This window comes from Bufo gargarizans, chromosome 4 (genome assembly GCF_014858855.1).
Source record: "Bufo gargarizans isolate SCDJY-AF-19 chromosome 4, ASM1485885v1, whole genome shotgun sequence".
Lineage (NCBI taxonomy): Eukaryota > Metazoa > Chordata > Amphibia > Anura > Bufonidae > Bufo > Bufo gargarizans.
In genome coordinates, this window is record NC_058083.1 from 426,559,812 (window position 1) to 426,586,698 (window position 26,887).

The 26,887-nt window shown below is 42.4% G+C and overlaps 1 protein-coding gene across 2 annotated transcripts in view; it reads left to right on the forward strand.

Moving 5' to 3' along the window:
• Positions 1-26,887, forward strand: part of AGT (angiotensinogen) — a 68,972-nt gene that overhangs the window by 39,192 nt on the left and 2,893 nt on the right. For both annotated transcript variants that reach the window (XM_044292279.1, XM_044292280.1), the window contains exons 3-4: positions 7,169-7,436; positions 7,527-7,677. In XM_044292279.1, the coding sequence (XP_044148214.1) occupies positions 7,169-7,436; positions 7,527-7,677 (419 nt within the window). The remainder of the gene's footprint in view (positions 1-7,168; positions 7,437-7,526; positions 7,678-26,887) is intronic.

Genomic DNA, 26,887 nt, shown 5'->3' on the forward strand with positions numbered 1-26,887 from the left:
GTGCTGCTATAGTTTTTTGGAAGTTTAGTGTTACCTTTCCCTTTGTATTTTGGCTTTTCTGTGTGTTGCATTTCTTTGTTGTTTTGTATTAGGCCTTAGGGAGACTCCTGTTCATCCTTCCTTCTGGAGGAACAGGATGTCTCTTTCCTGTCATTAGTACCAGGATCCTTTAGGGTTAGGTAGGACTTTAGGTATTCCTGTGTATGAACTTACCTACCTCTGGGGTCTGTTCATACTGGTAGTTAGTTAGGACTTTGATTAGGGTTTTCACTAGGAGGTGTCCATCCTTCCTTCCCTAGTTTTCAGGCCTTATTTCCTTTTCTCTTTCCCTCCTATGTTCGGTGTGGGGTTTCCCTCCCACACTACAGCGTGACAGTCTGACAGACATGACCTACCTAGTCAGATGAATGCTGTAAAAAATGTAAAATACTATGTCAGAACAGCAATTTTTTTGTCACTGTGGCTCACAGAAAGTGTAATATAAAGTAATCAAAAAGATATAAACTTATTTCCAAAAATGTTTTAGTAAATCATAAAAATAAAACAGCAAAAAATTGGAATCTCTTTAATCATACTGACCAGCAGAGTAAAGATAATGGGGGAGGTTCATCAAACTGGTAAAGTAGAACAGGCTCACTTGCCCATAGCAACCATTCACATTGCACCTTTCATTTTGCATGGTGTCTTCTGCAATAATAAAATCCAAAAGCCTTTTCTATATACAACTTCCCAAAAAATGATAATAAATAGTGATTACAAAGTCGTATATATCTCAAAATAGAACTAATGATAATGACAACTCATCCCACAAAAAATAAGCCCTCACACAGCTCCATCAAAAGGAAAATGTAAAAATGTATAGTTCCCAGAAAATGGCTGTAGACGCTGTTCAAAAGCAAGTCACCCGCCATCAAAATCTGCGCTGCAAAAGGTGGTCTTTCCCTTCCAAACAATTTAAAGGGTGTGGTGTATTTGAGCACTAGCTGGGCAAAACATTTTGGGCGCTAAAATGACCTGTGAAAATATTCCTTTTGCACAGTCCCTTACTCATTAATTTAAGTAAAATACATGTGACGTAAAATGCTCACTCCACCCCCTCAATATCTTGATGGGCAGAGTATCCAAAATGGGGTCACTTTTTGGGGGTTCCTTTTATTATTTTATCTTTGAGCCTTTACAGTTGTCAGCACAATTGTTGTAAATCACCATACTGGGCCTAGAAATGTGTGTGGTACTCTTTCACTCCTCGGCCCTTTCATTCATTCAGGCAACAGATTAGGGCCACATGTGGGGCGTTTGTAAAACCAGGGATTACTTTTCACACTGGGGAACAATTCATTGGACTATCTGTGGAAAAATAGCAGTCTTTACTTTGCACCATCTGCTGTGAATGGATTTTTTCAAAACACCTGTGAGTACAAAATGCTCACTCCAACCCTTTAATAAATAACTTGAGGGGTGTAAATGGGGTAACTTCCATTTCTTATTGCACCCAGAGCCTCTACAGTTGTCAGCACAAGATGCGTAAATTGCCACATTGGGTCTCAAATAAACATGGTGCTGTTTTACCATTGTGTTCTGTTATGCATTCTAGCAAAAAATTAGGGCCACATGTAAGGTGTTTCTAAAACCTGGAAACACAGCATAATAACTTTTCACATTGGCAAATCTTCCAACCATCCCCTATACAGCATGACAGTCCTGATTTTCAGTGGCTGTCCCACAGTCCATGGGATGCAGTTGATTGCAATGGTGAAGAAAGGAACTGTCCACTCCCTGCTTCACTATTCAACTGACGTCACTCCCCAACAAGCATGTCACACATCACACTGCTGGGCTGTGTAGGAGGAGTGTGCAGGCCTGGGAATCAACCAGTCTGCTCCTCCTTCACCCTGCAGCCGGCACAATATGTGACCGCATCGGGCCTGCTGGGGAGCACAGGATGTGCTGCAATCATCTGGGTAGTATTTAGTTTTTTTTATCGTCAGAAGTGGCACTACTGAAAGGGGGACACAATGTGGGCATAACTACTGAAAGGATGGTACAATGCAGGCATTACTATGAAAGGGGCACAATGTGGGCATTACTATGAAAGAGGGCACAATGTGGGCATTACTATTGAGAGGCAGCACAATGTAGGCATTACTACTGTGAGGTGGCACAATAGAGGCATTACTACTGTGTTGTCATAACTACTTGGGGTCACTAAGAGGACTGGGCAGGATTGGGCGTGTATAGACTTGTATGTGGTGGAGTTAGAGATGTGGACTAGTATTACAAACTGTGCTGTGGTGCATTAAGCTAGCCACTGCTATTGTCCCTCTTTATTTTGAAAAGTTTGGAGGTATGCACTGGCATACACTGATAACAAACTATTGGGCACTTAAATGGCATATCTGTGGAAAAATTGCAGTTTTCACTTTGCACCATCTGCTTTGCATACATTTTTGTTAAACACCTGTGGGGCCAAAATGCTCACTACATCCCTTAGTAAATTCTGCGTAGTCTGGTTTCTAAAATGGGGCTATTTTTAATTTTTATTTTATTCACCTCAGAGCCTCTGCAGTTGTCACCAGTGCTATATGAATCACCAAACTAGGTTTCAAATACACTTAGTGCTTTTTCTCTTCTGGACCTTGCAGTGTGCTCGAAAAACTGTTTACGACCACAAACAGGATGTTGCTGTATTAAAGAGAAAATGCGTACTAAATTGTGGGGTGCTTTTTCTCCTGTTACACCTTGGGAAAATGAAAAATCTGGAACTAAATCAATATTGTATAGATAAAAACGTAAACTTTCATTTTCACAGGCAAGTGTTTCAAATTTCTTTAAAACGCTTGTGGGGGTCAAAGTACTCACTGCATACCTCAAATTCCTTGAGGGATGTAGTTTCCAAAATGGGGTAACTTTTTTGGGTTTTCACTGTAGGGGTACCTCAGAGTCTCTTAAAATGCAATTGGCACCCGAAAACCATTCCAGTAAAATCTGCTCTTCTTTTCTGAGCCCGGCGGTGTGCCCACACAGCAATTTATGACCACATATCAGGAGTGACAGATTTTGGGGTCCTTTTTCTCACATTACCCCTTGTGAAAATGAAACATTTGGGACTTATACAATATTTTATTGGAAGAACTAAAACTTTTCATTTTCATAGCCAAGTGTTTCTAAATTCTGTGAAACACATGTGGGGTCAAAGCACTCAGTAACTGACTCGGTCCTGAAGTTGTTAAATAGCACGTGCTACTTGTAGTCATTAACCACAACTCCTCCTCCCCCTCCCAAAGAATTTGGAGATTGCTTTGGATTCATAAGATGGGGGACTCAGTTTGATGGAATCCCTGCTTATCTACAGGCTTCCACAAAACAATCCTGAGAGGGATCTCCTCTTACCTCTGCAGATATTGGCACTGCTGTTTTTTGCAGCCCCGTTATTTGCATGTGTATGTTCTCCTCCCGCTCTACACTATGATACAGCATGTGTGATCTCCCTGTCCATGTACATACAGACCTGGATACAGAAGTGTAGTTATGGTTTCAGGGTAGGGGTGGGGTGGCTAGAGCAAAACACATTAATTGCCTGAGGTGGCCTCCAACCCAGGTAACAACATTACCTATACCAATACTACTAAATAGCGACTGAATAAAACTAAAATTGTGGAATGACCAATATTAGCAATAATACCACTCACTATGCAACTACCAGCACATAGTGCTTGAATTTAACCATCACATTGTTACTTAATAAAAGACTAATATTACCCCCATACAGTGACCTACAGTATAATTGTAGATATTTGTATTACACAGGTGCTAGGAAGATTGTATAAGTGAAAGCAGTGCAGAAAAGTCCATTGGCTTATTGTAGGCACATGCACATGTTCTGACTACCACAGTGACTTATTCCATCTACAACTTGTGTCTGCAGAGTGTGTAACAGACATGTTTTTGGATCCTCACTTTTCCAGAATCCTTCTACCCTCTCCCATCCTACATAATTTCATTTTTCTGATACCTCCTAGAAAGTAACAATACCCCTGGTGTGTCCCCTGTAAAGCAATAGTATTCCCTTTTTGCCCAACAGAGAGTAATAATGCCCCATTTACCCATTTGAAGTTAATAGAGATGAGCGAATTTTTCAAAAATTCGATTCGGACAGTTTGCCGAATTTCCCCAAAAGATTTGATTCAATCCAAATATATTTGTGATGAATCACGTTAAAAGACAACTATTTCCTGCCTGCAGAGAGCCTGTATAGTGGTGTAGAACACTGTGTATTGCAGAAACATAAATAAGGAGTCCGCTGTGCTAGTGAAATAGTACTGTGAGTCAGTATGACAATCAGATAACAGGCGTCACTCTTAGAATCAGTTCACACTTCACTCATTTGGTCAGTTACGAGGCCAAAACTGACCAAATAACTCAATTGTGAGCTCAGCCTTACAGGTCAATGTTAGCGTCAGGTATAAAGAACCGTGCAGTGTCCCAAGATTCTACTATATAGTGAAGAAGCGCACTCCTTTTACACCATCGTCAGCTAATTCCACATAGATTTCTACAGAACCTGTTCTGTAACAGGGGGGGGAACAAGTAGTGCCCCCATGACAGAGTGGAGAGGGTGGCAACAGCATGAGGAGTCAACACAGTGGCCCAGTCACAGAGAGGCAGAGGTGGAAATCGCATGAGGAATCACATGAGGAGTCAACACAGTGATTCCTCCGTCACATAATGGTGAGGGTGGCAACAGCATGAGGAGTAAACAAAGTGGCCCAGTCACAGAGTGGTGAGGGTGGGAATCTCACGAGGAGCCAACACAGTGGCCCAGTCACAGAGTGCTGACATCCTCCGACGGCTTGATGAAAAATTCTGACACCGCCAAGTATGACATTTTCCCCCCACCACTCCGTGCTGACTGCCTACTACCGCTGCCTCCGTGAACCCCGGCACCGCTACTTCTTTTCAGACAGGTAGGCTCCAGTGTAGCATGTGGTCTACCCCGGGCATGTTTGGCTACAAAGCTCACACTGCTGCCACCCTGCTGAATCATGGCCACGCTACCACCCTGCTTGCTCAGCCTCTGCGTCATGCGCAAGCTGCCACCCTCTTCTCCTGATGATGATGAAGCCCCCTCTTCACCCGGTCCCCAAGTGCGATCAGCCACATCATCATCAGCTTCTATCTGCACGTCACTGATGTCACCCTCACCAGTTTCAGGGCCACATGTCTGACTGCTTGCAACACCAGCTCCCACGCGACTCTCATAATCACTACTTACCCGCCTACTTAAAGGGGTTCTGCACTTTCAATTAACTGATGATCTATCCTCTGAATAGATCATCAGCTTCTGATCGGCGGGGGTCCGACACCCGGGACCCCCGCCGATCAGCTGTTTGAGAAGGCAGCGGCGCTCCAGCAGCGCCGCGGCCTTCTCACTGTTTACCGCCGGGCCGCCCACTGACGTCACGACTTGTATCAACTAGAGTGGGCGTGGCTAAGCTCTGTTCACTTGAATAGAGCTTAGCCGCGCCCACTGTAGTTGATACAAGTCGTGACGTCAGTGGGCGGGCGGCCTGGCGGTAAATAGTGAGAAGGCCGCGGCGCTGCTGGAGCGCCGCTGCCTTCTCAAACAGCTGATCGGCGGGGGTCCCGGGTGTCGGTCCCCGCCGATCAGAAGCTGATGATCTATCCAGAGGATAGATCATCAGTTAATTGAAAGTGCAGAACCCCTTTAAGGAAGCAGTTGATCTCTCTTACTCACCTGTCTGTCGGACATACTGTACTGCAAGATTAACTGCAAGGGTAAAAGAGCAAAAGTGTCAAGCCGAACTTCGCACCAACTCCGCAACTACTGATTGACATATTAAGTTTTAAAGAATTTGAACACCCTAAAATGTGTAGTATCAGGCTGTAGTTTCACACCAACTCTTGAACTACTAATTGAGACATTGGATTAAGTGTTAAAGAATTTGAAAACCCTAAAATGTGCAGTATCAAACCAGGTTTGGTTCAAAAACACAGAACAGGTGCAGAACAAAAAATGATGGAAATTGACCAAATAACTGAAGTGTGAACTCACCCTAAGGTGTGTGGTATGAGGCCGCTATTTCACACCAACTCCGCAACTACTGATTGACGCATTGAATTAAGTGTAAAATAATTTGACCACCCTAAAAGTTTGTAGAGAAGTGTTCTGCGTCGGCGAACGGTGGCCTCAGCAACTAACCCTTTCCAGGTTATCTGTTCTCGGCCTTTATAGTGTGATCACCTCTAGTATCTTTTTATTTTATTTTTTTAAGCCTGAGGAGCGAGCTTTCTTTACCCGTGCCTTATACCAGACTGCACTTTCATCCCAGAATCAAGAAGGAATAGATGTACTTATATATCAACTATATACAGCCGAAAACTGGTTGTGTCAGACTGCAATGTCACACCAGAATCAAGGAGGAATGGATGTAATTATACATCAACTAAATACACCCCAAAACTGGTTGTATGAGACTGCAATTTCACACCACAATCAAGTAGGAATGGAAATACTTATATAGAGAATAAAAACACCCCAAAACTGTTTGTAACAGAATGCAATATCACCCCAGAATCAAGGAGGAATGGATGTACTTATACATCAACTAAATACACCAAAAACCAAAACTGGTTGCATCTGACCGCAGTTTCACCCCAATAACAGAAGCAAGGATTACTGGAATTACTGTTGTATCAAAGAAAGCAAGCAACCTAAAATCTGTAGTAATAGATCACTTTTATTAACCACAATTAGTGCAGCAAGGTGTAATAGAATTGCTCCTATTACCAAAGCTTTACACGGTGCAATTGGTCCCTGCTCTCGCCCAACAGTGTGGATGATGCCTCCCTATCCTTTCCCTACACTATGAATAATCTTTCCCTGAACTGCTTAATATTTTTTATTTATTTTTTATGACTAAAGTCTTTACTAAACCCTGTCCCTAGTGCGCCTCACGTGAGCTAACAGCTGTAAAGACTCTGCTATATGCAACATTGCGTCTGCACAGTATGCTAATTTTGGCTGCCTGTATTCATAAAATGTGAATAAGACCTAAATGTGCAAATGCTAATATTTCTGGAAAGGGCTCTGTAATTGTAATAAAGTAAAATCATACAACACACAGATTAACAAGTACTTGTCTTTCAGGCAAAGTGGCTAATTCATTCTTACTTCCAAAGCGTCAACCCTTCTGGACTGAGCCAAACAAGATTGTCTTGGTTCCTATGATTGCAGTATCAGGAATATTTCAGTTTACTGAAGATAGGACCGCAAATCAGTTAATAATAAAGATTTCCCTAAGTGACAATGATTTCCTGCTATTGGTCCAGCCACTAAATGGAAACACCCTTGAGAACATCGAGTCTTCTATGAACTGGAATACATATCAAGAATGGGTGAATGGACTATCAAAACGGTAAGACATAAAAGCATACAATACTCTTGTCAAATTACTGGAGGCTATGAAATCACTGTTTTACTGCAAGTAATCATTATTGTTTTTTAGATCTAGATACATTAATTTGTCTTTGCCAAAACTGAAAATAGAACGTTCATACAATATTCAAGATCTTCTTTCAAGTTTGGAAGTATCTGAACTGCTTGGAAAAAATGCTGACTTCAGCAAAATGAGCAAAACAAACATAAAAGTGGGAAAGGTAATGCACTTCAAAAATGTACATTATTTCTTTTATCTCACCTGTTATGAGAGCACAGATGTTCAACACTGCGTCCAAATACCATATGATGGCCACAGAGGGGCCACCATGTTGTGGTAGATCTGTCTGTCTTCAGGCTTATCAGTAGGGGTGAGCAAATTGAGCTTAGGATCCAAGATTGGAAGTCGATTTATTCCAAAACTTTGTGCTATGCGGAGGCAAAATTTAAGTCCGAAGTCACGTGAGACTTGAATAACTCTGGGCTTCATTTAGGACTTTAAAACCATTTTAAAACAGGTATCCAAAGTTGGCTTTAGTACCGAGGTACCAGACATACCGAAGCAGACTTCGGATTCCTGTTTTAAAATGTTTTTAAAGTCGGAACATTGAAGCCCAATGTTAATCACCAAAGTCTTGTGTGATTTTGAACTTAACGAATTTTGGCTCTGCAAAGCACATGTATTCCCCACAGGAAACCAACCAGACCAGTACCTCCTGCAGTAGTACTGATATAGTTTGCTGCTGACCTACAGGGGTCAGAGACACCAGTGCAAAGCACCAAGGACTCAGTGAAAAAGTGTAGTCTGATACAGTCCAAAGTCAGGTCAGGCTGAGTACTTTTGTATTCCAAATAGCAATTCCAATGTTGGGGAAGGCAGAGTATGAGCGTAATCCAGGTCACAGTTCCAAGGTTGGGGCAGGAGGCAATTAGCAGAATCAGTAGACAGAAAAGGTTCGGGACATGAGTATTCAGACAGGAAATCACCTTCACTGGGTAGTAGCACACAGTGATGCACAACATTATGTCAGGCGTCACACTATCAGCTCCAGGATTAATAATGTAATATTGTGAATTATGTGATGAAGATTGGGTTGATTAACATTAATAATACTTTAAGTTAAGTTGTATAGGTTAAAATGCTGCAATATTAACCCCTTAAACACCAGGCCTATTTTAAATTTAGTATTTTTGACTTTTCTTCCCCACATTTCAAAACCCATAGCTTTTTCATTTTTCCATTCACATAGCCATATGAGGGCTTGTTTTTGGCGGAACAAGATGCCTTTTTTATGACAGCATTTAATTTAAGCTACTTTCACACTGGTGTTTTGGGCAGATCCATCATGGATCTGAAAAAACAGATCCGTTACAATAATACAACCGCATGCATCCGTCATGAACGGATCCATTTGTATTATCTGTAACATAACCAAGACGGATCCGTCATGAACTCCATTGAAAGTCAATGGGAGACGGATCCATTTTCTATTGTGCCAGATTGATACATCCCCATTGACTTACATTGTGTGCCAGGATGGATCTGTTTAGCTCAGTTTCGTTAAGCAGACAGCAAAACGCTTCAGGCAGAGTTTTAGTGTCCGTCTCCAGAGCGGAATGGAGACTGATTGGAGGCAAACAGATCCTTTTTGAGTAGGGTTGAGCGAACCCGAACTGTAAAGTTCGGGTTCGTACCGAACTTTAGGATTTTTGGACCCCGGACCCGAACCCAAACATTTCAAGTTCGGGTTTGGTGTTCGGTGCTTTCTTGGCGCTTTTTGAAAGGCCATCACAGATTTCTTTGCCCAGAAGCCATCACAGCCATGCCTACTAATGGCATGGCTGTGATTGGCCAGTGTAGCATGTGACCCAGCCTCTATATAAGCTGGAGTCACGTAGCGCTGTACGTCACTCTGCTCTTACTAGTGTATGGAGAGGATGCTGCTGGTGATTTCAGGGAGAGAATAGGAAAGAGTCTTTGCTCAAAATATGAAACTAACTCAGCGATCTACATACATTGTGTTTTGTGGGTGCAGGGCACAATTTTTTTATCCTGCCCTGAGCCCAGTGACCGAAAAAAAATAACTTTAATAAGTCAGGTGGGCGGCAGCGGCGGCTATTTTATACAAGCTCAGTGCACCAGCACTGCATCTGAGATTTTAACATTTAGGTTAGATTCAGAGATTTGAAATACCACCATTTGGTGCACATATCTTTAATTCAGGTCTACTGTGGGTCAGGCCGTGTGAGATACACCCTGTATATACAGGGCTTATATTCTTTCATTAATAAAACACCCTTTATGGGGCAAAATACACAATATTTCAGGCCTTGCAGCACAAGCACGTTTGAAATTCCTGGGTTATATAATGCTGCCATATTGAGTTATTAAACAAACACCCGTTTGGGCAAAAAAAAGGTTATTTGGAAGCCTTTGCTGCATATGTCATTGTGAGATACACCCTTAATACATTTGGGTTAGATTCAGAGATTTGAAATACCACCATTTCGTGCACAAATCTTTAATTCAGGCCTACTGTGGGTCAGGCCGTGTGAGATACACCCTGTATATACAGGGCTTATATTCTTTCATTAATAAAACACCCTTTTTGGGTCAAAATACACAATATTTCAGGCCTTGCAGCATAAGCACGTTTGAAATTCCTCGGTTATATACTGCTGTCATATTGAGTTATTAAACAAACACCCGTTTGAGCAAAAAAATAATAATTTGGCAGCCTTTGCTGCATATGTTATTGTGAGATACACCCTTAATACATTTGGGTTAGATTCTGATATTTGAAATACAGCTATTTTGACCAAACAAATCTTTAATTGAGGCCTACAGTGGGTCAGGCCGTGTGAGATACACCCTTTAAAAGCAGGGGTTTGATTCAGGCATTTGAGATACAGCCATTTTGGGCAAAGAAATCTTTGAGGCCTACTGTGGGTCAGGCCGTGTGAGATACACCCTGTATATACAGTGGTTTGATTCAGGCATTTGAAATACAGCCATTTTGGGCAAACAAATCTTTAATTGAGGCCTACTGTAAGTAAGGCCGTGTAAGATACACCCTTTACATACAGGGGTTTGATTCAGGCATTTGAAATACAGCCATTTTGGGCAAAGAAATCTTTAATTGAGGCCTACTGTGGGTCAGGCCGTGTGAGATACACCCTGTATATACAGGGGTTTGATTCAAGTATTAGAAATACAGCCATTTTGGGCAGACAAATCTTTAATTGAGGCCTAGTCTGGTTCAGGCCGTGTGAGATACACCCTTTACATACTGTCATTCTATTCTACTATTAATTAAACAATTTAGGGCAAGATCCTAAATTCGAGAAATATGAGGAGAGCGTCAAATAAGGGACGTGGCCCAGGTCGTGGTGCTAATGGGGACTAGAACTTTGGGGCTAAAAATGGTTGTAAAAGTCATAGAAAGGGGTACAGGGCTGCAAAAGAAACCAAAATGAAGGTAACAGCAGTACAATTGCCCTGCAATCAAATGTGGATAGGGAAATGACTTAAAGGGACACTGACAGGCCCAATAACCATAATTAGCTGTACATATCCATGCACAGGTCTTCTAATGTGCATTTAAAACATATAAGTATCCCCCCCTGTCCACATTATGAATACTGCAAACTCGTGTTTTATAACCTGAAGTAATCCCTGTTCTTTCTGCCCAAGGGGCGGGGTTTCAGCTTCTCTGGGCACAAGTGAAGCTGAAACCCCGCCCCTTGGGCAGAAAGAACAGGGATTAGTTCAGGTTATAAAACACGAGTTTGCAGTATTCATAATGTGGACAGGGGGGATACTTATATGTTTTAAATGCACATTAGACCTGTGCATGGATATGTACAGCTAATTATGGTTATTGGGCCTGTCAGTGTCCCTTTAAAATAACATAAAAATAAAAAATAATAATCTTGAACCAGCAGGCGGAGGACCAAGTGGAGTAGGAAGTTGAGGAGGCTGTAGATGTGGCGTTGTAGGTGGAAGCAGCGTGGTGTTTGTTTTCTTAAATTTATTTTATTTTATGTTAATTCTGTGTGTGCCATATAGCCATTTTTTGCGGTGCGGCCAGTATACGTCTCTACTCTGCCAATATAAGACATAATAATCTTGAGCCAAGAGGTGGAAGTGACGGTAGAAAAGGCATAGGGGGTAGCCAACATTATATTTTCTTTTTTTAATTTAGTTTATTTATATTTTGTTCCATGTTTTGTGGAGGCCCCAAAACATTGGGAAATGGCAAAGAGAATGCACAAAGTGCGCTGGAGTATAACAATGGCTGCAGCCCCTCTCTACTCTGCCCAAGGTACGGACAAGTCCTGTGGGATCCATGCCTGGTTAATTTTAATGAACATGAGCTATTCCATGTTGGCTGTGGACAAGCAGATGCGCCTGTCCGTGATCACACCCCCTGCCATGCTTAACGCACGTTTGGACAATACACTTGCCACAGGGCAGGCCAGCACCTCCAAGGCATAAAGGGTAAGCTCCGGCCATATGCCCAATTTAGAGCCCCAGAAGATAAATGGGGCAGACCCATCAGTCAGTACATACAGACATGTGCACATTTTCTCTTCCACCATGTTGCTGAAATGCTGCCTCCTGCTAAGACAGTCCATATCAGATGATGGTGCTGAATGTTGTGGCGTGCTGACAATGTTTTTCCACATTTCAGCCATGCTAACCCTCCCTTCTTAGGTGCTGTCGGTGCCCCAGCTACATTGGCGACTTCCTCCTCTTCCTCCACCTCGTTCTTCCACTGAGCCCCCGCTGTCTACCAGGGTGCGCTTGTACTCACGCATCTTCCGATCAAGCTCCATTGACAGAAGTAAGGACTGCACGTTGTCCTTGTAGTGGGGATCCAGCAGGGTGGCTACCAAGTAATCCACACTGGTAACAAGGAGGTCAACTCGGGGGTCGTTGTGCAGGCGCTGCAGCATGTAGTCGCTCATGTGTGCCAGGCTGGCCAGAGGCAACAACAATCTGAGGTGTATTGTCTGTGTCCTCTGTATCCCCTCAGCAATGCTCCATTGATGCCCATTAGCTGATTTGGGTGCCTGCTGTGAACACAGTTCCACTTCTTCCTACTCTTCATCATCCTCCTCCGAGCCACATGTGGACGACTGGCCTGATAACCGTGGGAATGATCCCTGTTCCTCCTGTGCCAAATCCTCATCCATCATCACTTGAAGCATTTTTTCAAGGAGGCATAGAAGTGGGATAGTAACGCTGAGGATTGAGTCATCAGCGCTGGTCATGTTTGTGGAGTACTTGAAACAGAGCTACTCACCCGTGTGTACTGTAACTGAAAATCCACTATGGCTTTCTGCTGCTTGCACAGTCTCTCCAGCATGTACAAGGTAGAGTTCCATGTTGTGGGTATTTCGCATATGAGGCGGTGAGCGGGAAGACGGAAGTTACACTGCAGCGCAGACAGGCCAGCAGTAGCAGGATGAGATCACTGAAAGCACGATCAGACTCCCTGCACTTTCTGCAGCAGCTTTGACATATCTGGGTAATTTTTCAGCAATCTCTGCACCACCAAATTCAGCACATGCGCCAGGCAAGAGATGCGTGTCAAACCTGCTAAGCCCATAGCTGCTACGAGATTTCGCCCGTTGTTGCACACCACCAGGCCGTGATTGGGGCTCAGCGGCACTAACCACTTATCGGCCTGTTCTTCGATGCCCGTCCACAGTTCCTGCACATTGTGGGATTTTCCCCCAAACATATGAGTTTCAGAAGAGCCTGCAGTCGTTTCCCCCTGGCTGTGCTGAAGTTGGTGGTCCAGGTATTTCGCTGACTGAATGAGGAGGCGTTAGAGCAGGAAGAGGAAGCGGAGGAGAAGGGGGAGGCAACAGAAGGCACTGAGAAAAGTTCAGCAATCCTCGGTGGCGGTAGGACATGCACCAAACTGCTTTCTGTCTCAGGCCCAGCCACCACTACATTTACCCAGTGGGCATTTAGGGAGATATAACATCCCTACCCCTGCTTACTGGTCCATATATCAGTGGTTATGTGGACCTTGCCACTATTTTCTCATCACGGGCATCTACGCCCCTTTTGATGCTACCCATTATCTTATTGGCCTTGTCAGCAGCTGCCTTACACTTGTTTCTACAGCTTAGTTTGATGTTCACTAAAATTCCTAAGTTCTTTTCATTATTAGTGTTTTTCCATTTAGTATGTACTGGTGACATGTATTTTTTCTTTCCATGAACATAACCTTACATTTGTCATCTGCCACTTCTCTGTCCAAGCCTCCAATCTATCCACATCTATCTGTAGCAGTATACTGTCTTCTTCAGTGTTAATTACTTTACACAGTTTAGTCACCTGCAAAAATGTATATTTTACTGTGCAAGCCTTCTACAAGATCATTAATATATTGAAGAGAATACTGACCCCTGTGGTACCCTACTAGTAACAGTGACCCAATCTGAGTGTGTACCGTTAATAACCACCCTCTGTTTTCTGTCAGCGAGACAGTTACTTACCCAGACGCTTTCTCCCAGTCCGAGCATTCTCATATTATATACCAACCTTTTATGTGGTACAGTATCAAATGCTTTGGAGAAGTCAAGATATACAACATCCATTGATTCATCACGGTCAAGTCTAGAACTTCCTCATAGAAACTGATTAACTGAGTTTAACATTACCGATCCCTCATAAAACCATGCTGATATGGTGTTGTTTGCCTTTTTTTCATTGAGGTACTTCAAGATAGCATCTCCAAGAAAACTTTCACAGTTTACCCATGACGGATGTTAAACTTACTGGCCTATAGTTTCCGGGTTCTGTTTTTGGACCTTTTCTAAATATTAGCACCACATTTGCTAAGCGCCAATCCTGTGCAACACTCCCTGTCAATATAGAGTCCTTAAATATCAGAAATCAGGGTCTGGCTATGACATTACTTAATTCTCTTAGGATACGGGGTGTATGCCATCCGGTCCTGGCTATTTGTCTATTTTAACGTTCCTGGGTCAGACAGGGCACTTATAATTGGGAATTTACTTTTACATTCTGCATTGCATCTGATTGTTTATTTTCCTTAGTGAATACAGTGCAGAAAAAAGTATTTAATAGCTTTGCTTTCTCCTCATCGTTGTCTGGAACTCCCCCTCATCACTCTGTATAGGGCCAACACCTTCATATTTATACTTTTACCATTTATATAATTGAAGAACATTTTAGAGTTAGTTTTACTCTCTTTGGCAATGAATCTGTCTCTAGTTTGGCAGTTTTTTTTGTTTTTTTTCCATAATAAAAAAAATAGTTTTTCAATGCTTCCTTGCTACCCTTCTGTTTTAGTGATTTAAATGCTTTCTTTTTTTGTCATTTATTTACAGTTCTATTTATCCACATCCAATTAGAGTTTAGCATACCTTTAAAAATATCCCATTTTGTGGCTGTATTTTTATTTTTGAGGACTTAGTTGGTATTTTTGTTCGTCCCTGAAGAAAAACTCTTTTAAATGACAATTGGAAGGTTATTATTTTTTGGTCACTATTTCCCAGGTGTCCTCCAACTTGCACATTTGTTGTTCTGTCAGGTCTATTGGTTAGTACTAAGTCCAGTATGGCTGTCCCTCTAGTCAGGGTCTAGAACCAGTTGGGAAAGGTAATTGTCTTTGGTTATTGCCAAGAACCTGTTTCCTTTATGAGATATACAGACTTCACTTGCCCAGTCTATATCTGGGTAGTTGAAGCCCCCCATAATAACGACATCATGATTTTATGCCTCATCTATCTCATTTAGTAGTAGATTTTCTGTGGATTCTGGTATATTCGGTGGCTTATAATAAACTCCTATTAGTATTTTATTATTGTTTTTGGCTCCTTGTATTTCTACCCACAGTGACTCCACATGTTCATGTCCCTCACTAATATCTTCCCGGAGTGTGGGCTTTAGAAAGACTTTACATAAAGGCAAACCCCTATCCTTCTCAGGTTTTGATGATCCTTTCTAAACAGACTGTAACCCTGTACGTTAACCACCCAGTCATAGCTATCATCCAGCCATGTCATTCTCACTATGTCATAGTCCTCCTCACATATCACTAATACCGGTTATCCAGTTTTACTAGTCAGGCTTATTATACATACAATTGAGAGGGTTGTGTATATTTTTTTACCCTACACATTTCCTTATGAACTGTTCTAGTCCCTCCTTCCATTCCTTCCCTAGTTCTATTACCTGGCCCCAGGTCTCTATCTTCCCCTCCTATCATGTAATTACTCTCCCCCAGTGTCTAGTTTAAACACTTCTCCAACTTTCTAGCCATCTTCTCCCCCAAAACAGTTGCACCTTCCCCATTCCTCCGATAGAGCCTGTAGCCAACAGATAAGTTGGCCCAGTTCTCCAGGGACCCAAACCTCTCTCTCCCTACACCAGTTCTTGAGCCTATTTGTTAACCTCTCTAATCTCCCACTGCCTTTTTTGAGTGGCTCATGGTACAGGTAGTATTTCAGAAAACACTAACTTTGAGGTCCTTGCCCTAAGCTTTTTACCTAAATCCCTAAAATAATTTTTATTGTCGCTCTATCTACCCCTAACTTTGTCATTTGTTCCAATATGGACCATGACTGCTTGATCTTCACCAGGCCGTCCCAGTAATCTGTCAACCCGATCTACGATATGTTGAACTTGAGTGCCAGACAGAGAACACAACAATGGACAATCCCGGTCTTTGTGAAAAATCGAAAGATGTACTTATATATAAACTACATGTACCCAAAAACTGGTTGTATCAGACGGCTATTTCACACCAGAAGCAAGGAGGAATGGATGTACTTATACCTGAAATAAAAACACCCAAAACGTGTTGTATCAGACCGCAATTTAACTCCAATTACAGAATCAAGGATTACTGGAATTACTGATGTATCTAAGAATGCAAGCAACCTAAAATCTGTAGTATTAGCTCACTTTTTATAACCCCAATTAGTGCAGCAAGGTGTAATAGAATAGCTCCTATTACCCGGCTTTACACTGTGCATTGGTCCCTGCTCTCTCCCTATAGTGTGGATAATGCCTCCCTATTATATCCCTACATTATGAACAATCTTTCTCTTAACTGCTCAATAGCTATTTTTCCACAATAAAGTGTTACCTAAACCTTGTCCCTAGTGCTGTCACGTCTCTCCCTGCACTAAGTTGACTGGAAAATGGCAGAGCCCAAGCAGGCTGAGGCTTTTTATAGGGCTGTGACATCACAGGAGCTGGCTAGCTGCTTATTGGCTGGATGGCAGCATGCATGGCATAGAGGATGATTCCTCGTTCCAGAGTTTCTTACTTTCTTGTTCTAACATGTACAGCAGCTATTTTAGAAAAAAATTGATTTGTTACCACAAAGCGTGAGCAATTTTGACTTTGGGACAAATCGACTTGTTCCTAAAATTCGGATTGAATTCCACTTCGTCAACTTTGCTTTGCTCATCTCTAATATTTATATACATTTATATATTTAAAGAATTTTTGGGGATTTGTTTTGCTCTCTTTCGCAACCTGGTGTTAATTTTTTTATTTTTGCAGATTTTAACTCCTTTTTACAGATTTTATTAACTTCAAAGGCTACAGCTGACACCTCAGATTTGTATTTTTAAATGCCTTTTTTTGTCATTTATTGCCCTTTTTACAGTAGCTATAAGCCATTGGGGTTTGATTTTTATCTCACAATGAGTACAAAAATTTGTACAAAAATTGCCAAAGGTATACATAGCCTTTAAGCTCACTATCCTCATTCCTACTCCCTGCACCCATCCAATGACATACTTATTATTTTGTACCAGTTGAGGCAGGGGAGTAATGGAGGAACAGCAAGGCACAGTAGCAGTCAGCCAGCCAGTGGTGTAGCAGAGTCCCACTTTCTGCTATAGCAGATTCAGTGGTCGGAACCATAGTATGAAGTGTGAGGGGCGGGCCTAGTTCTTCAGTTTTTATTGTAGTTGTAGTGCAGTGGTTGAACTACTAAGAAATGGTGACAAGACTGAATAGTCTTGTCGCTATTTGGTGTGCCAATAAAACATTGTCTTTGTGCCATCTCTTGTAGATTGTAAGACCTCACGGGCAGGGTCCTCTCTCCTTCTCTGCCAGTTTGTAACTCATCTTGTTTATGCTTAATGCAGTTGTTTTGTATTGTGCATGTATATGTACAGCGCCATGGAATGAATGGTGCTTTAATACCAAATAATAATCATCTCTGGCACATGTGCTGGGTTATCTGACCCCTGCTAAAAAAAAAACAATATAGGAGAGCTAGAAAGGGTTCAGCAAGGGGCAACCAGATTTTTTAATTGAATGTAAGGCCTTGTTTCAATTGAGAGACCTAAAAAATTGGTCTTGTTCCGTTTGGGAAAAGACATCTTAGAGGTGATATCCTTTACATGTATAAATACATATGAAGTGAATGCAGAGAACTGGCACATAATTTATTCATTCCAATGGACTAGGGAACATGGGGACATTCTTTGTGTAAAGGAAAGGTGATTTAGGCATCAATACAAGAAAGAATTCTTTACAGTTAGAGTAGTAAAACGGTGGAATGTCATACCCCAATAGGTAGTAATGGCAGATACCATAAAAAAGAGAAATAAAGCATGGATCAGACATCCCTGTGCTATGCAATGATCTATTATTGCTTTCTGAGCACAATTTATATCGCTTCTCAGCGTAAATAATAGTATACCAAGCCCTAATTTACACAAAGCATTAATATATGTTTTGATTAAAATGCATGGCGACCTCCACCACTGCGACACCACGCCACCAGGCGGTGCGACTCAGCAGTCCAACAGAACCGCTGCTGTTGCACCCGAGCAGCACCAACCAATAGACACAGCACCTCAGCAACAACAGCCACCATGCTGAGGGGCAATTTTAAATCAATACATAGCAAGGGGATGTGCGATCCAAGCTTTTTTTAAATCTTTTTTTGGAGTAATGGCAGATACTATGTCAGTATTTAAAAAAAAAGGGCTAGATGCTTATCTAATAGCAAACGGCATTGAAGGTTTAATTTATCTAACAATTAATGTGGTATAATTGATCTAAGAAAGGTTGATAAAGAGGATAACAATGAAAAAATTAACTCTTTCACGATATGGCAATGTATGTGTTGACTTTCTATACCTCATGCAGTTAGCACATTTATAGATTTGGCAACATGAGAGAGGGAGCAATAATTTAAAGCAGTACATCCCTGCTCTCCCCTTCCACCCTCCTCACCTAAATCTTCCTGCTTCTGCCCAGAGATAAAGAAAATCAATAAGTTTGGTTTCTGGGCAGATCAAGAACTGATGACCACCACAACTGTCCGGTCTTGGAGGTCATAGAAAAGTTTGGTGTTCATATGGTAGATTTTGACTATGCCAAAATCTGCTGTGTATTCTGCGGCAGAAGTCATTACATCTGTCCAACACTGTGGCATAAAGGAACATTTTCCGTCTTTGCATGGTTGCAGCTTTACATCACTGGGCACACTAGTGGCAGTGCCACCTCCCATTGCAAACAGTGGGAGATGGACTCTATGCGGCCACCAGCGGATTTTTTGCAAGGACAAAATTTCTACCGCAAATTCTGCAGTGGTGCTTAGTCTCCTTCACTCTCTCTTCAAAGGGATTTATCTAACTTACGGACACTGCATTGCCATTATATATTATTTTGACCCCATGAATAATACGGTTAGGTAGATAGGTAATACAACTCGAACCTCCTTCTAAAGTGTTGAGAAATGTAACTTTTACTATAACAATTAAAATCTTCAAATAGAGTCATATTTTGTGCTGGCAGATCATGAAGGGTTAAGTGTCTATAGCCTATAGTGATGGACGAACATCTGCCGGGACGGTTTGCGAACGCAATCAAATGTTCGCGAACTGCAAGTTTGTGCAGGTCCCATTCATTTTAATGACGAACTTGAAAAACCTTCAGCTCATATTTGCAGCCAAGAAATAATTGTCTAGAAGTCCACAATATGGACAGTGACATACCAGATGTATTATTCGAATTTGCGATCTCCATTCATTATTTTTTTCAATGCAAAATATCGGCAATATAATTTTCGCATACGCGCATGCGCAAATGCACTATACAGTACCCAAATGCACTATAAAGAAAGTATATTGGTATACAACACTCCGCTTCAATCAGTTTTTTTGGGGGGTGACTGGTATATCACACTAGTAGAAATTATTTGTTCCAATAGCGCTTGTCCCTCTGTATACCTGCAGTATTGCAGCAGAACCGCACACAACTGCCGCACAATACAAACGCACTATAATATACTTTCTATGTTAATAACATTGTACAAGGAAGGCAATCCATTAGAATATACATAAAGATAAAACGTAACCTTTAAGAATTTTACTCTGAGGGTCCATTCACACGTCCGTAAATGTTTTGCGGATCTGCAAAACACGGACGCCGGCATTCCACAATTTGTGGACCGCACATCGCCGGCACTATAATAGAAAATGCCTAATCTTGTCTGCAATTACGGACAAGAATAGGACATGTTCGATTTTTTTGCGGAAAAGGAGGCACTGATGCGGAAGTGGATGCGGATTGGCAAATGCGGATGCAGACAGCAGATTTCAGCCCCATTGAAAATGAATGGGTCTGCACACGTTCCGCAGAATTGCGGAACGGATGCGGACCCATTTTGTGGACGTGTGAATGGAAAAGATATCCCTCAAAATGAAAATAAATTAAATTATTAAAGTTAAAGGGGTTCTGCACTTTGTTTTAACTGATGATCTATCCTCTGGATAGATCATCAGCATCTGATCTGCGGGGGTCCGACACCCAGGACCTCCGCCGATCAGCTGTTTGAGAAGGCACCGGCCTTCTCACTGTTTACCGCCGGCCCAGTGACGCCACGACTAGTATCAACTAGCGTGGGCGGGGCTAAGCTCCATTCAAGTAAACAGAGCTTAGCCCCGCCCACGCTAGTTGATACGTGACGTCGCTGGGCCAGTGCTAAACAGCGAGAAGGCCGCTGCGCTGCTGGAGCACCGCTGCCTTCTCAAACAGCTGATCAGCGGGGGTCCCGGGTGTCGGATCCCCGCCGATCAAATGCTGATGATCTATCCAGAGGATAGATCATCAGTTAAAACAAAGTGCAGAACCCCTTTAGGCAAAAAGCATAGATGTGGTAGGCAATAACAAGTGCTCGGCGGCACTAAATCAGAAACCATATGTCATATCACAATCCGGGGGGTTCCAGTACATATCCATGAATCCCAGAGGGAAAGCAAAAACCATCTATCCCTGGGCTAGATGATGATGTGGTATTCAAGGACAGGGTGGGCAAAGAACTGTCCCTGATATTGCCCTAGAGGGGGGTGCTATTCTGGCCCTGATAGCCTAACCACAGACCACCCGCCCTGATATGAGCGACCCGTCTGGAACCTTACCCTATATAAAAATGGCCCTAGTAAGCCCCTGACTTCCAGGTGATCACTATATAGATCTGTGTGTTTTTGACTTTTGACTCATTTTAAAAGTATATTATAAGTTTATCGCACCCCTCTGTGTATCACACATATCGATAGCACACCTATACTAGTCCTTAAAATGACTTTTGTGGCCCTAGTAGCTAGCGTTTGGTGTCCCTAACAGCCTGTCCCTGCTCCACACAACAACCTCTCCCTACACTGGCAAAACACTGAATGTAAAATGGCGGCCAGATCGGGTCTATTTATAAGGTAGGGGGTATGTCCATGTGCTGAAATGTCTCAATTGGCTGTCCTGTACCACCTGATGGATGTGTCATGGGTCAAAGTTCTTCATAATGTAAAAGAATATGGCGGGCGAGAATTTCTCCATATGTTCGCATGTTCGGTGAATCGCGAACACGCAAAGTTCGCCGCGAAACGACCGCGGGGCGAACTGCAAGGCCATCTCTACTATCCTACTTGTACTTTACCTATTAAGCCCTAGTCTAGCAAGGGGGAGCACCTCAAATTGGCTGTAGTTGGAGCAACCGCCCTGAGAAGAGTGACCCCTGTTTAGAAAATCCTCATAGAGTATAAACCCTAATTCCTCCAACTTGTTTCGCTGGGTAAAACCGACTCTTCAGGGAGCAGCGTGATGGGCAGTCAAAGTATAGAGTGGCAGTAGCAAACTCTGAGTGAAATTGTGATCTACAGTATTTAAGCACAGAGTGCTGCCCAGTCAGGGGGCTCGGCAATGCAGTTAGCCAGTAGCAAGCAAAGATCTAAGGATTAATTTAAGACCAGCAGAAAGGATTAGGAGCGCTCACCTAGTCAAAAAGTGGGAAGAGCAAGCGCAGCTAGCTCTCACAGATTTATGCAATTACTGTTGGACGAAGGACAATTGTCACTAGACAATGAGCATAAACGTGTTAATTCCCTGAGAGAACAAGTTCTTAAATTTAGAGAAAACAGCCTGTTCCAGAAAAAAGAGGAACAGTTACAGAGTTCTCTGGAAAGATTCAAGTAATCTATCAGAGATAGGAAACACCTACAGCTTTTGCACGTGATTCCTCTGAATTCAGGGAAAATGGGGCTTACACCTTCCTAACTAAATCACAACACAAAGAAGATAACACAGATATCTCTTTGTCAGAAGCTGAGGAGTCTGATACTGACTCAGTAAGAGGAAGGGGGAGGGGTAGAGGAGGTAGAGGGAGAGGCAGATACAATAAAACAACTCCTAATAAACCAAGTGTCTTCTACAGTAACCAAGCAGATGGATGTGTAAACAAGCCAACATCGGCTACACGGCTGTCCTCTTCCTCCCCCTCCTGTCCCTGTAAGAGGAAGTAATGCCACAGTCCAGAAGCCTGTATGTGCACAGTCAGTGGCGTACATAGAGAAGTAAGTGACCTTGGGCCATTTTTTCCACTACCACATTAGCAGCGCTGTACAATTCCTTTTTTACCGCAAGATGGGAAAGCAAGGACTGTATCTTGAATACCAGGAACAAGTAATTAAACAATTACTGTTTGGAGACAAGGAAGCAGAAGCAGCAAGCACATCATATGCCAGTGAGGCCAGCAGAATCATACCGGGGCAGCAATTCCTGACTGAAGTTCCCCCCACTGAAAAAACTGTTTTCGTGTGTACCATTCTTCTTTAAAATATGAATTGCATTTTTTGGCAGATTTTTTTTAACCTCTTTTACCCTTTCCAAATATACAAATAGGCACATTACGTATATCTCTAGTGTAACATTCCCAATTTAAAAATTGGAATTATACCTCAAAATTTAACAAAAGATTTCATTACACTCCTAGATGAATACAGAAAAAATTCTGCTGTGTGCCGCCGTGCTGTGTTGCGAACCACAAACCGGCAGTCTGGAAAACAAGGGTACTGGCTGTGAAAGCACAGCCCAGGAAACCCACAGAAACAAAAAGAAGCTTACGAGTCTGTGCCTCCACTCCGCAAAAGATAGGAGATGCCCTGTCTTTTGCTGGATCTTGCATTTCTTGGACCCATTGAAGTCAATAGGTCCTCATTGTGATGCAGAGTTTGCACAGCATGACGGTGCCACGGTGCGTGAATCTGTCCTAACTAAGCCCCAAAAAACTACATACTAGGTTTAAAAAAAACTACATACTAGGTTCAAAGAAAACTACATACTAGGTTCAAAGAAAAAAACTTTTAGAAGAGCAAAAACTCCCAAAAAAATCTTCTCTCGCTAAGTAAACTTAAATTCACGGTAACTGAAAGGAGTGAGATAACAGATCAAATATTATCTGAGACAAAATCGGCTAGGAGTTTTAAATGTCATAAACCAAGATGCATGTGTTTGCAAACTATATGGGAGTCCACCACCTTCCAGAATAAACTTAGTAGTGAAACGTTTAAGATAAAAAAAAAACACCTCGATTGTGGTATTGGAATGCCCTTGTGGTATCCAGTATGTGGGCCGCACTATCCAGATGTTGCGGAACAGACTAAATAAACATAGGTCCAATGTTAAGAAGAAATTTCAGCTACATAGTGTTTCCCACCATGCTGCTGACTCTCATGAAGGTTCATTTTTAGGTTTCAGTATTCTACCCATTGAACAAATCCTGAGCTCGCACTGCAACAAATCACAAATTATTAAATGTTAGCAGATGTTCTGGATCTTCAAACTCAATACTCTCAGCCCTTATGGCCTTATTTTATATATTTTTATATTTACTTTCCATAGTTTTTAGTTATTAATTAATATTTGTGGCGCAAATAACCTAGCCACTGGGCTTTGGAGGGGCCTGTTTGCCAGCCTTTTGCCCCAGGATTATGGCTCATATACTTAAACTTTGAAGTAAAAGATAGACCGGCCTCACAGCCTAAATCTGTGGAACTGTTTTGGGCAGAAAAGCCATGCTTGCGGTTGGGAAAATGTGACTTCCATGGAATTCGAGAGCCCCTGCTCGGATATGGGTGATTTCTGGATATGTTGTTCGCCCAGATCAGAGCTATCCAGGGATGTATCATTTGTGGGGCTTTGGGGTGTTTTCTGTGTTTTGTGGAAAAATGTGTGTTTTCTGCCTGTTAGTGATTAAGTTAGCCCATTGTGTTTGTTAATTGTATCACAGGCAGAGCCCATTGTGTTTGTTAATTGTATTACAGGCAGAGGAGGGGTTGTGTACAATTGCTGGGAGTGTTTCCATACTGTAAATGCATGTGATTGTCTAATATAAAAACTGTCTCAGTCTTATACAAGGTCTCCAGCAAAGTGTCCCTTTCTGGAAGACCTGCATAAAAGGATGACATGTAGACCCATTAATGAGTTCTTGTTTTACCCTCAACATAGAGCCTTGTCTCATGTGTGTGGGGGAAAAGGCTGCATCTACACGGGGGAATACTATACACTGTATACTCCCCTGGCTATAATCCTTGAGCTCTTTTAAGAGCTTGTTCCTGCATCGTTCTCTGAAGGAAGAGAGGTTCACCCACTGGAACCTGGAAGCCTTGTCGTAGGTCCAAGGTGGGTATCCCAACCAAGATGCAGGGGTTTGTGGAGTCGGCAGTGCTTACGGTGTCAAGTGGAGTGCTTTGAGCCCTCTGGGAAGCACTAGGAGCATCCATCAACGGAGGTACCCAGTCAGGGTGCCAGGAGATCCATTACAATATTCATAAATAATCTGTTATGTATTTTTGCATTAATAGATTTATCACTTTTTATTGTATCAACCTATGGATATGAAACTATTCTATATGGGGTAATAATCCTACATCCTCATTTAAAACTCTGTACATTATCATAGCGCAATATGAATATTATTTAATATGCGACAACCCAGTTCCATTTCTGTTCTCAAACATGGTCCTGTAGTCTCTTTCTTCCAACATTTAATTTGCATGTTCCCTCTACAGGGCTGATGCCTCTTTCTGCTACTGGAAGTGCTCACCATAAGAACCTTCCGTGTGTAGAATGTAGCATCAGCGCTGAGCAGCCAAGCTACTGCTACGCGATCTTACTGGTAAGCGTTCCCATCTCCATGGGAACCTTCCAGCAGTAGAATGTAGCATCGGATCTGAGGAACGTGATCGCACTGACGTGATCCTCATTCTTCGGATCCTACACAATAAGAAAGTCGCCATAAACTATTCTTTTTAGGATTATTTTATATTCAAGATGGTCCATCCATTAATTTATATATTGTATCATGATGTAATACTTATTTTTTATTATAATCACTGAATTGGGGTATTTACAGATTTTATACCAACACACCCCTTTAATTTTGGTGCCTTTTAGACATACATATATAGCTGTGATCTACATAATGTTCTCTATGCAACCTTAACCTGATGAAGTGGACCTGCTGATCCCCAAAACATGTTGTTTCCTGTTTTTATTTTTATATTCACCAAACAAAATAAAAGAACCTTCTTCCCATCTCAGTTGTGACGGTTCCTTGTGATGACGGTTCCTTGTGCCAGAAAGAAAAAAAGTAAAAAATTCATTTTAAAGGCATTTTATGTTCCAACTAAAAGAATATATCTTCAAAATTATCATTATACCCCTAGATGAATACCTTAAAGCAGAGGTCCCCAACTGGAAGATTGTTTGCTGGGCTGCAGACGAGAGAGGAGCAGAGACGCCAGGTGCATGCGTGCCCGATGAGCACATCAGAGTGACCAGAGTCAGTGGTGAAGGAGGGAGGGACGGAGGGAATCCCTACCACCCATGACGCAGCTGCCGCAGAGCCCAATAAAATGAGCGGGCTCTGACACTCCCCGCACCACTGCCACCAATGAATGTGTGGCTAATAATGATGGACAAACATCGTCCGGGACGATGCGCGAACGCAATCGAATGTTTGCGAACCGCAAGTTTATGCGTTTTAAAGGGAAATTCTCAGAAATGTGCCCTGCTGGAGCCTAGAGAAATTTTATTTTAATCCACAGGAGTACAGGCCCCAAAAATTGGGCATTCACCAGACAGAAAATATCCATTGATTATGTTTTACTGCAGGCCAGTACATATAGATGTCAAATACATATGTTTATCCTTATTAATTGTACACATTTTATAACTAGTCTGTACTGGAGCGGCAATGGGGGGGGGGTCTGTGGATGGCACTGTTATGGGGTGGGTGGGGGTCTGTGGATGGCACTGTTATGGGGTGGGTGGGGGTCTGTGGATGGCACTGTTATGAGGTGGGGGGGTCTGTGGATGGCACTGTTATGGGGTGGGGGGTCTGTGGATGGCACTGTTATGGGGTGGGTGGGGGTCTGTGGATGGCACTGTTATGAGGTGGGGGGGTCTGTGGATGGCACTGTTATGAGGTGGGGGGTCTGTGGATGGCACTGTTATAGGGTGGGGGGTCTGTGGATGGCACTGTTATGGGGTGGGTGGGGGTCTGTGGATGGCACTGTTATGGGGAGGGTGGGGGTCTGTGGATGGCACTGTTATGGGGTGGGTGGGGGTCTGTGGATGGCACTGTTATGGGGAGGGTGGGGGTCTGTGGATGGCACTGTTATGAGGTGGGGGGTCTGTGGATGGCACTGTTATGGGGTGGGAGGTCTGTGGATGGCACTGTCATAAATATCATTAAAAAAAAAAGTATTTTAAAAGTATTTGGGCAAAAAGGCAGTTTCGGTTTCGGTTTTCGGTCAAGGGCATCCTGAATTTTCGGTTTCGGTTTCGGACCAGAATTTTCATTTCGGTGCACCCCTAGTAAATTTGCAATTTTTTTTATAAATAAATATAAAAACATATTGACTCAAATGTACCACTATTATAAGTACAATGTGTCAGGAAAAAAACTGTCTCAGAATGACTTAGTAAAAGTGTTGCAAAGTTATTACCTCATAAAGTGTCATGTCAGATTTGCAAGAAATGGCCAGATCCTTGAAGTAAAAAATGGCCAAGTCCTTAAGGTGTTAAGGAACTGTAGTGGTCAAAGTATCAAAAAGTATCTTTTTTCGTTAGTTTTC